The sequence below is a fragment of the Hibiscus syriacus genome, unplaced genomic scaffold (assembly GCF_006381635.1).
Source record: "Hibiscus syriacus cultivar Baekdansim isolate YM2019G1 unplaced genomic scaffold, ASM638163v2 tig00011718_pilon, whole genome shotgun sequence".
NCBI classification, from domain to species: domain Eukaryota; kingdom Viridiplantae; phylum Streptophyta; class Magnoliopsida; order Malvales; family Malvaceae; genus Hibiscus; species Hibiscus syriacus.
In genome coordinates this window covers 167,957-179,937 of record NW_024062254.1, presented here as the reverse complement: position 1 = coordinate 179,937, position 11,981 = coordinate 167,957, and the positions used below count along the sequence as shown (strand labels likewise).

General features: G+C 34.6%; 3 protein-coding genes and 1 pseudogene across 3 annotated transcripts; 1 reads left to right on the top strand and 3 right to left on the bottom strand.

Annotated features, from left to right (window-relative positions):
- Positions 1-1,399: 1,399 nt before the first annotated feature.
- On the bottom strand, positions 1,400-2,711 carry LOC120204801 (AT-hook motif nuclear-localized protein 20-like). The gene has a single exon (XM_039204815.1). It carries the CDS (start codon positions 2,443-2,445, stop codon positions 1,576-1,578), a length of 870 nt encoding a protein of 289 aa, XP_039060746.1. The 5' UTR covers positions 2,446-2,711; the 3' UTR covers positions 1,400-1,575.
- A 2,699-nt stretch (positions 2,712-5,410) lies between these two features.
- On the top strand, positions 5,411-6,537 carry LOC120204768. The gene is made up of 3 exons (XM_039204790.1): positions 5,411-5,422; positions 5,478-6,161; positions 6,214-6,537. Exons 1-3 carry the CDS (start codon positions 5,411-5,413, stop codon positions 6,535-6,537), a joined length of 1,020 nt encoding a protein of 339 aa, XP_039060721.1.
- Positions 6,538-7,927: 1,390 nt separating this feature from the next.
- Positions 7,928-8,502, bottom strand: LOC120204766 (1-aminocyclopropane-1-carboxylate oxidase homolog). Its single transcript, XM_039204789.1, has one exon. It carries the CDS (start codon positions 8,459-8,461, stop codon positions 7,928-7,930), a length of 534 nt encoding a protein of 177 aa, XP_039060720.1. The 5' UTR covers positions 8,462-8,502.
- Positions 8,503-9,352: 850 nt separating this feature from the next.
- Positions 9,353-10,517, bottom strand: LOC120204821 (annotated as a pseudogene).
- Positions 10,518-11,981: the final 1,464 nt, after the last annotated feature.

Genomic DNA, 11,981 nt, shown 5'->3' with positions numbered 1-11,981 from the left:
AAAAATATAAAATGTACCTAAACTATATGTAAATTTGAAATTTTTAGAAGTGTGATAGCGACTAACATTACATAAAACTCTGGATACACATATATAATTACACATACACAATAACCCTAATCGCATAAAATCGTATAATATCATATTGCACGACTTTATCTGGTATCTACTACAATTAAATTTAGATGTGATATAATTTAATAATTAATAATGTATTTATCCAAAGGAAGAGTTTTGCATCACTCCACTGTCATTGTTTAATCAAAATAATTTAGATGTCAAAATCAACTATTCTTTGATGAAGTGATCTTGTGTGATGTTAATAGGAGTAGGTAAGATAAGAAATTGCAAATTGCATAATGCTCGTTAAATCGGGGTAGTTCTGCTGTACGACAGTCTAATATAAGGTTAAGAAAATGTGTTATATGAAATATTATTATATATTTTTTTAAATATTTTTTGTAGAACGTTACCTAAAATGTTATTTTTTATATTAAAATTTTAATTTCGCTACCTAAAATGAATATTTCCGATATTAACCTTTTCGGTAAAAAAATCCCATTATGTGATAATGGGATTCTGCAAAAAAGTCATTACAAAATCAAATCAAAATTGATTTCATCTTCTTCCATTGCATTTTTTGTAATAATTAAAACTATAGTGGAAAGACGAAACCCTGTTTTCTATACGATGGGATGAAGCAAATTAATTATTTAAGAGCAACAAAGTAGTGGATGGGGTGAAGAGGAAATCGATGAAAATTTTCTCCTTTTTTTCTATATGTTTTCTTTTCTTAATATATATATATGGCTGTTAGTTGAGAATGAGTTTTTTCTTTTCAGTTTAAACAATCTAATCATATTTGGCTAATAGATATCGGATTTAAACACGACGTTCATAAGAGTGCTTGAACGTTTATTATCAAATGAGTAAATTTTTCGAATAAATACTACCTTATAATCATAAAAAAACTGATAAAAATAATATATTTAAATATGATTGTATAAATAATTATTCTCTCTCTCTATATAAAGCATGATCCGTTTATAACTTGTAATATAATTTTTAGGATTATTAGATGAATAAATACAGATGTTTGAGATATCTATACGAAATAAGAATATATTCACGAAAAAAATAAGAAGATAATCTCGTCTATTTGTACTCATTCAATATTATTAAAGAAAGAAGACATTTACTTGAAATCAAATTTAGAGACGATATTATTAGAAAGAACAAATACGAATCTCGAAATATGGATATATCAAATAAATTGTAATGTTGGAGAAGAAGAAAACATGTTGAAAATGGGAGAAAATAGGTAAGATGAACAACTTAGATCATTAAGAAGATATGGGGGAAATAATTTAAAAGAGTACTCTTTAAAATCATCTTCATTATTGAAAACATAAAGCAAAGGGAGATAAGTTTAATTAATATACAGGGAGATCACTTAGGTTTTTTTTTTTTTTTTGGTTTTGTTTCACAAATCTTTAAACAAAAAAACTCGACATTTTTGGAAGATCTAAGAAGATTGTCTCAATCTCTTACATAAGTAGATATGGTGTGGATTTATTAGTAAGGTGGTCGCTCATGTGCCCAAGCATAGGCCTCATGCCCTAGTTGTCCTCCATTGGAGACTAAATTATGAGGCATATTGTATATTGGAAGTGAAGAAGGATCAAGCAGACCTGACTGTGGGCTGCTGCCGCTACGGATTGTCGGCGGCGGTTGAGAAATGGTGGCTCCGTTGTGGATCTGATCACCCTGCCCGTCTCCGCTGACTGCTTCTTCGTCTTCTACTGGCAATCTTTCGTAAGTTGCGTTAGCGAACGTTGCTGCAATGACCATAACAGGACCGGCGGCGACGAGTGAACCAACGACGCTTCCGCCGACGACTTGTCCTTGACCACCGGCTAGGTACACGGAGAGTCCCGTTGAGCCAGGTGGTGCTGGTCCAGGCAGGAAAGCTCCGGTCAAAGACAAGATTTCGAACCTCCCTTGAAGAGCAACCACGGCTCCGGGTGCAGCCGGTTGTCGAAGCGTAACGTTCGCCACCGAGCCGCTTCCGCTGAGCACGCAGACACCTCGTTGTCGTCTCCGGGCGAATTGAGCTATGCTTTCCGCCACATCGGTGCCACTCGCAACTTCCATGACGTGACTACGCAGCGCGTTCGGGCTGTCCCTAGTGACGAAAATGGGTGGTTTGGGCTTGTTTTTCGAGCCCGGTGGTCGGCCTCTAGGTCTCCGGTTACCGATTTCGACAGCTCCCTCCTTCGGCTCATCTCCGGTATCTCTATCGTCGTCTTCGTCGTTGCTTATATTTTTTCCGGTATCGTTCGTCGAAATCCCCAGGTCACTTTTGTTCAAGCCCGCTGAAGAATTGCCTGCAGGCTCCATCCCTTGTAGATTATCTTGATTAATAGCCCACCAAGGATTCGCCATGGCACAACAAAATTGAACTCGAAGCTCAAGTAAACTCAAGACAACAAGAGAATATAAAGACAGGTTATGTAAGAGAAGAGAATTAGATGCAATTCGAAGAACATAAAAGAGAGAACCAGTCAATTCATCAAACAGAGAGAGAAAAGTAGAGAGAGAGAGAGAGAGAGAGAGAGAGAGAGAGAGTAAATTAAAGCACTAAAATAAACTATTACAAACAAGACTTAAAACAAAGCTTATTAGATCAGATGTTGTTTTCTTTCTCCCTAGGTAAACTGTGTGTTGTGTTTTGATTTGGGGGAGGTAATGGCTTTCTTGTGTTTACTAAACATTAATATAATAATGATCCATCCTTTCTCTCATATTTTTTACAATGCTACATGTTTTGTTTGGTCCAAACATATTCTACTTATAAAAAATTTTCGAGTTACTTGATTTGACGAGTCTTATTTTACAACTCGAAGTTGATTTGAAATTTTTTTGAGTCGAGTCGAATTTTCGAGTTTCTGTTTAAATTTAATTGTAAATATTTATAATATTATGATATTATTTTATTCCAATTTAAATGATTTTTATAACCATATAAAATACATATATATATTTTTCATATGTGATATACATATATCATACAAATTCGAGATACTCGACTCAAACTTAAAAATTAATCCACTAATTGCTAAAAGTTTCGAGTTATTCGAGTTATTATTCAAGTTGTATTATATAGCTCAGTTTGACCTTGAAATTTTTTCGATTCGAGTTTATGAAACAACTCGAAGTTAATTCGAGTAAAAAAACGATTTTTCGAGTTTATTCGAGTTTTACTCACCACTAATCAATTGAATTTTTAAGGTATATTTACAATAATCAATAATATACATATAAGTATAACTCGTTCAATAACTATTATTAAATCAATCATTTTAAATTCATTGAGTAACATCATAGATAAAAATTAAATATTATTCTTCTTAAAAGTCTTGAATTCAAATAGTTACGAGATATATATTATCAATAATTAAAAAACATATAATTTATAAAATTAAAAATGAGATAATATCACCAATTCAAAAAATAAATGAACGAGTTATATGTATATTATTGATTATTGTAAATATACCTTAAAAATTCAATTGATTAGGGGTGAGTAAAACTCGAATAAACTCGAAAAATCGTTTTTTTACTCGAATTAACTTCGAGTTGTTTCATAAACTTAAATTTTTATAACTTTTAATTTTTTAAATTTTGAAAAATGATAACCACTTATAAGAAACTCACATTTTTATAACTTTTAATTTTTTTTCTTCTAAAATTCATTAATTTTTTTGGGTATAATCGTCAATATTTAACTTATTAATTAATTAATTCAAATCGAATATTGTAAAATCGAGAGCGAAACATAATTCAAATTAAATTTTTAATAAATGAAATTATAAGATTTAATATATAAATTAATAAGAAATTATATAAATCCTTAACTGTGATAGGTTAATAAAAGTCATCTCCTCTTATAGGGATCTTTAGAAATTAGGGTTTCACGGGTAACGTGCGCAGCTGGGGAGCAAGTCGTCGTCTCGTGCCCCAATCCTTTTGTTTCTTTCTATTTTGCACATAATTGATTAAGGGTAAATTATCCCAATATCATTAAATTATATAATCGATTTTATTTTGATCATTGATCATTTTTTATTAATTAGATTATTGGACTTTCAATTTGCTTTCAAAATTCCTAAGTTTAATGAAATTAAAAATTTTAAAATCAAGGATAATATTTTTTTCGTGAAATTTTTTTTATTTCTTATTATTAATTTCAATCATCCATTTTCGCTCATTCAATAGTTCAAATAACTCATAAAATTTCAAAGTTTTACACTTTTTTAAATCGTTGAATGTATTAAAGTACTGGTTGATCAAGATAAAAAATAAAAACGAGAGAATCTTTACGAAAAAAAGCATATTATCCCCTAATTTAAAAGCATTGATCTCGACATCTAAACTCGACTAATATATTGATCTAAAAAACATGTAAACCTTTTAAAGTTTTATACTGTCTACGTGGATCATAACTCTATCTCTCTGCATGTTATGATCCACTTAGACGAGATAAAATTTAATGGTTTTATATATATTTTTAGATCATTGAATGAGTAAAAAACGGATAATTGAGATTAACAACATAAATAAAAAAAAGGTTAAAAAAATTATTTCAAGGATTGATAGAGAAAGAGCATCGAACCCTACTCATATGGATAATCAAATAAAATCAAAAACTTAACAACCAAAATCATCTTTCATATAATAATATTCATTAAGCTTATAAAGATTTGACCAATTGAGCAAGTTGCAAAATAATTAATGAGTATTATTATTGTTTATGGGCAGCGTTTCTCTTTTTGATGACATAGAAAGAATAAATGATTAAGAATTCAAAGTAAATGGATTACTTGAAATTGAATTAATTATAATTAAACAATTCGAACCCAAATTTTTTTTTTGAAAGGGTGTTTTTGTATGATTAAATGACGAAGCATACAAAACGTGACATCGATAAGGATCTTGTTAAAAAACCCCCTAAGCCTAATTGAAAGAAAAGGAGTACGCCAAATCGATATCGAAACTATGAACAAAATACTCACACCATGAACAAAATACTCAAAACCAAATATCTGCATGGACATTGATCAATAAACCCCTAAAACAATATAATAATATATTAATTTTCATGAAGATGACGTTTTACTGATAAATAATTTTTAAAAATAATATTCATAAACTAAAGAAAATGTTTAAAAATCAATTAGTTAAACTTTTTGGGTAAATTACAAATTTCGTAACTGAACTTTATTGTCTCTCCTATTTCACTCACTGTACTTTAAATCTTTTCAATTTCCTCACTAAACTTAACACATTGAGTTTTTTCTGGTCACTCAGCCGTTAAATAGTTAACGGCGTTAAATGGGTTGTTATATAGATGGAAAATGACGTTGTTTAAGTGAAAATTTTGTTTTTAAAACGGCATCGTTTTTAACCATTGTTAGGAGCTATGCACTTCTTCTCTTGATTGTGGGTTTAACCTACACAATAAAGTTGTTGAGCTACCTCCTAAAATCAAGCACCCCATCCGTAAGAACCATCCTCTGATTTTACGGTTTCGTGTTGAAAATCTCTCTTGCAATGCATGTAATCAAAGGCTACCTGCACATGGACTTAGGTATTCTTGTTCACCTTGTAAATTTGCAATTCATATAACATGTCCAGAGTTACCTCCTACACTCGATCTCCCCTGCCACCGTAAGCATCCTCTCGTCCTAGAATTCCAAAACAGTCCATCTTGCAAGACATCTAAAGAAACCCGATACAATAATTTCGTTTATCTCTGTTCATCTTGCAACTTCAACCTTCATTACGAGTGTGCATCAGCACCACCTACCATTAAAGGAAAAACCCATGAACACCCTTTCACTTTGTTGTGGAGGCAAGTCTCATTCATTTGTGATGCATGTGGTGTTGAGGGATGTTTTGTTTCCTATATATGTTCTACATGCAGCCTTGTAGTCCATAAAAAATGCATTTCTCTGCCACCCATAATCGCAATCCCCCGACATGATCACACCCGATTTTCCGCAAATATTTCCTCCGACCTCATGAGTTCACGGATGGTGATTGTAAAATTTGTTATAAGGAAGTCAAAGTGGAGTATGGGAGTTACTCTTGCTCCCATTGTAAGTTTATTGTCCATGTCAACTGTGCTTTAGAGAAAAAGGGTGGTACAAGGTGATTGAGGCAAAGCTTCTTGGTGATTTGACAATAGTTCCCAGAAGGTCTACTAATCCCATCATCTGCATTGAGAAAAACAAACATGATCTGATATTGAAGGCCAATCCCATGGAGGAACATATTGATGGGGCCAATCTCATGGAGAAATACTGTGACGGGTGTGTCCTACCCATCTCAAATCCGTTTTATCATTGTTCGCAATGCGATTTCTTTCTCCACAAAACATGTGCTGAATCGCCTATGGAGAAACGGCTGTGGTTTCACATATGTCAACAGTTTCTCATCCTTGTTGTAGATCATATTTTCAGATGTGGTCTCTGAGTGCAACGGCTTCGCCTATAGGTTTGAAGAATGTGATATTCATTATTGCCTCCATTGTGCAGCGAGGAGCTACAGGATCAAACATCCTGCACATAAACACCCTCTGCACTACGATCGTAAGTACAAAGGACGGTGCGACGCATGCGGTGTCGAAGGGCGCGGTCTCTTAGTATGTAAGAGTTGCACCATCAGTCTGCATATCCAATGTTTAAGGCAACCGCTCACGGCATGGAACAGATGCTATGAACACATACTTAAACTTACTTTCAAAGAGGTCAGTACATATTCAAAGTATTTGTATTGTGATATATGTGAACGAAAGAGAAGCTCGTGGTGTCTTGACTTGGATGATTATTGTGATACATGTAAGGGGAAATTTGATGAGTATTCTTAATTGATAATATTTGCTCGTTAATTTTTTGATCTTACGAATTTATTACTGCTGATTTGGTTGTATTATGATTATTTTCGTGCAGGATCTTATTTTCCAAAATTAGTAGTAAAAAATGACGCATTTTGTATTTTTTACTTGGTCACAATTAGAGACATAGGCACGACTTTGGACATGACATAATCTGATGTGATAGTTTCTAGAAGGTCCAGTCAGCAGTAGTTTTCTAGAAGATCTAGTCAACACCTTCTGACAGGTGGACGGACAGTGATATCTTAGGAGATTTATTTTTAAATTTTAAAGTTTGAATTTGAAAAACATTTGAAATTATCTTTAGGATTAATTTTCTTTTGATTTCTATGTTTATCTCTAAGATTTTAGAAGTTATAAATACCCCTTAAAGTAAAGCTCAAACCACAATTGTTTTTAGATTTAATTTAGCAGCTTTCAGTTATTTGATAAAAGTATTTTCTTTCGATTTTTTTTATTTTATTTTTAGTTTTATTTTTAAATATGATATGTATAACTTCTGTCATACTTAACTAATTTTCTCATAAGTCGAAAGGTTAAGCGATGACTCAATTAAATATGTGAGAATTGAAAAGCATTTAACATCTTTAAGATGTCATTCTCAGTTTTCTGGAAAACTCGGATAAGTAATCCACATATTTTTTTAAAATCAAAACAATTTCATTTCAAAAAAAGTTCGTTGGTCTGGATGTTGTTCTGATTTAAAGTTGAGCGGAAAGATCGACGAATAGCAAATTCAACTTCCTATGAACACACTTAATGACAGTCTGCTAAGGGAAACTGAGATCGAATTCGATTCTCATCACCGTTAAGATTTTACCTATGGGTACTGAATAAAGCGCAACCTAAATGTTATGCATGTATTTAAATATAATAAAAATTGAATACCAAAATGAAACAAAAGTAATAGTCCAACTACTAAATGTGTAGTTTACCATTAAGAAATAGTGGCACAGTCATGAAATTACCTCAACACAGCAGGCAATTTTTCAGGCTTAGGACCATCAGGAGCCATGATACAGAAGCATGTATCTCTCCAATTCGCAAACGGAGCAGTGAACAAATCGAAGTTGCTCGTGTACCTGAATTTCGTGTCCGTATCTCTGCGTAATACGCTTTCTTCTCCTCCACATCGAGCTCGTGAAATCTTCGAACTCCATGTTTCATCTCTTCGAGAAGGCTTAAAGGTATCCCATGGTTTACGACCTGGAAAAAATCCCATGTTTCCGATGCATGCCTGACGTGCTCGACGGTCTCGTTGTGCCGCAACGGGTCATCTGTGATGCCTTTTAGATCAATGACCGGGATTCTGAACTGGGTTTTCTCGGTAATCGTCGGACTGCTTGTTGAGTTAGGCGGCACGATGAACATACGAGGGACCTTGGTGATTCCGGCATCGACCAGACCTTTGACGCCGGCTTTTGAATCGGCGAATGCTTTCAGTTCCTTTTGCCGGTTGTAGTTGGAATCTTCATTGATTTTAGGTTTGTCGGTTACCACCATTTTTTCCTTCTCGGTTTTGATGTAAATAAGCGGTGGAGATTCTATGAGAGCATCGAATGAAGCTGTAGAGGAATTTGTTTATCAGTCGAGTGGCTAGAAATCAACCACGTTGGGGATGAAGGCAGCAGTAATGGCTGCATGATCACATGCTTCACTAACCACCAGAAATAAATATGAAAAAAATATTTTTATTTAATAAGTTAACGATCAGAGTTCATTTATAAGCTGATTTTTAAGCTTGTTTATATAACTTTTATTTTTTATTTTTAATATTTAAATATTAATGAAGATAGGGATCAAATTAATAATATTAGTATTTATATGTCGGTGTTTTAAGTTTTTTTTTATTGAAATGCACTAAAAATATATAAAAATAGAAACTATAGCAAGTGAAGAAGAGTCTTGAAAAACATGGGAACTATCCTCACTTTGTAAAGGGCAACCCATTCATCATCATGAAGTACTTGCAGAGGATTTTTTGAATATGTACCAGTTTTAAGAATTATTAGGGGCATATATGGTATGTACAATATATAATTAGTTAATTTTTAAAAAATTATTTAATAAATGTTATTAACCATTTACACTTTTAAAATTGGTATTTTATATTAATTAATAATAATATTAATACAAATAGATTATAGGTAGTTTTTTAGGTATATTGTGCTGCAAACAGTAGGCACCACCTCAAAATCCAACCATGAATAATCATGTCGATATTTTTCAGCAGTCAATATCTTTATCATAAACATGAAAACATGCATACATACATACATACATATATATAATTTATTCTTTATTTCTGACTCTAGCCATATATGAAAAGACCAAATGCTTTATTGTTATTGTCTTAGAGGGAGCTAGTTGAAATGCAGCAGTGCAGAGTTTCCATCAAGGCCTTTTATTTGGAAGTGAATCATATGTTGTCACAGTAGTTTCCCTGTACTTGGGAGGATTATCTTCCGACAACAACTCCTTAATCGGTCCGTACAATCTCGGGTTCGGATGAAAACCCGTGGTGAAAAAGCTCGCCACCGACACTCTAGGTCCGACGGAGTTCGCCAGCCCCCGATGCTCCACGCTTACGAGACTGTCGTTCGATATAAGCTGCATCAACAAAACAAAAAAAAAAAAAAATCGATCAGTCACACTATGTGACTCACATAGTTCTGAATCTAATTGATTAAGGTAATTCTCATAGGACTTTGCCTGTAAAAGATCTCCAATGTTAACGACCAAAGCCCCAGGGACTGGAGGTACATCAATCTATTGATTTTCATGAAGAATTTGGAGACCACCGATATGGTCTTGCGGAAGCACCGTGATGAAGGTACTATCAGCGTGCTTTCTTGTCCCGATTGTCGACTCCGGCTGCGGACATGCCGGATAGTAATGGCACAGCTGACCTAGACCCTTTGCGCAGTCTATCTTCAGCAGATGATCTGGATTCAATCCCAGAGCTTCTGATATCAACTCGAAGAGCAAATGACCCAAACTCATCACTCCATCTGTGTACTCGAACATAATATCCCTATGCCAAAATTCATACATTTGAGTAACACTTCATCATTATATGTATATATATATATGTATAAGTATGTGTATATACCTGAATTGTTCGGGCAACTCTTCCGGCCTAGGAGGATCAGGAGCCATGTTGCAATAAACAGAGTCCCTCCAGTTAACTGCAGGGGCAGTAAGGAGATCGAAATTGGAATTATGGACAACTTACTTCGAATTATCACGAGTGTAGAACTGTTTTTTGAGCTCATCGTCTTGCTCGAAAAACCTACGTACGCGAACTTTCATCTGCTCGAGAACACTTACAGGAATTCCATGGTTAATGATCTGAAAGAAACCCCACTCCTTCGATGCATTACGGACGTGTTCGACGATAGATTTCCGAGCATTAAGACCCCCTGCACTCCTTGAAGATCTATAACAGGGATACTGAACTGGGAGGCGCCTGGAACATAGGTTCCCCCGAAGGTATCAGGTGGCTGATGGAACATTCGGGGAACCTCCGAAACTCCGGCATCTACAAGGCCTTTGACACCAGCTTTCGTCTCGTCTAAAGCTTTGATTTCACTCGCCCGATCAACACAACATGTATATAAACAAACAAGGGAATTAAAATAAATATAGTGGGGAAGTAAATTGAAATTGAAATTCTAATCACAAATATGTATATAAACACTAAATTCAACTATCAACACTACATGCATGGATGCATGCATTACATGCATACATACATATAATGGGAATGGAGTAAATTTTATTATTCCAACCTTTTTCCTGTACTCTGGATAAATTTTATTATTTTTTATTATACAAAAATTTTGATGATGCGAATTTGATTCTAAACTTGCAAACTTAAAATAATGTAAAGATTAGAGGGGGGAGAATGACATATCTTGGAGTAATTCAAGAGGTCATAAGCATTACATATGATCTGATATTGAAGGCCAATCCCATGGAGGAACATATTGATGGGCCAATCTCATGGAGAAATACTGTGACGGGTGTGTCCTACCCGTCTCGAATCCGTTTTATCATTGTTCGCAATGCGATTTCTTTCTCCACAAAACATGTGCTGAATCGCCTATGGAGAAACAGCTGTGGTTTCACATATGTCAACAGTTTCTCATCCTTGTTGTAGATCATATTTTCATATGTGGTCTCTGTAAAAGCGATTGTGCTGAATCGCCTATGGAGAAACAGCTGTGGTTTCACATATGTCAACAGTTTCTCATCCTTGTTGTAGATCATATTTTCATATGTGGTCTCTGTAAAAGCGAGTGCAACGGCTTCGCCTATAGGTGCGTGGAGTGTGATATTCATTATTGCCTCCTTTGTGCAAAGAGAAGCTACACGATCAAACACCCTGCACATAAGCATCCTCTGTACTACGATCGTAATTACGAAGGACAGTGCGACGCATGCGGTGTCAAAAGGCGCGGTCTCTTCGTATGTAAGAGTTGCACCATCAGTCTGCATATCCAATGTTTAAGGCAACCGCTCTCGGCTTGGCACAGATGCGATGAACACATACTTGAACTTGCTTATGAAGAGGTCAATACATATTCACAGTATCTGTATTGTGATATATGTGAACGAAAGAGAAGCTCTAGTTGTTGGTTCTATCGCTGTTCGACTTGTGATGTTTCTGCTCATCCTGATTGTGTTATCGGACGGTATCCGTTTATCAAACCAGGAAGCATTTACAGGGGATTAGAGGATCACCCTCATCCTCTAACTTTTGTCAAGAAGACATTTTCTTGTCCTAATTGCCACAAATGTGGAATGTCTTGTCGAGATTTGTCTCTTGAATGTGCAGATTCTTCCTGTGATTATGTTGTCCATTGGGATTGTGCGAAGCCTGATTATCTTACGAGCAGAAAATTTGAACCTGATACGACTGAAATAGACGAAATTGTCCATAAGCCTGTTTATACTAAGAGCAGAAAAGTTGCACTTGATAAGACTGAAATAGACGAAATCGTCAGGGCAGGTGGTTCGG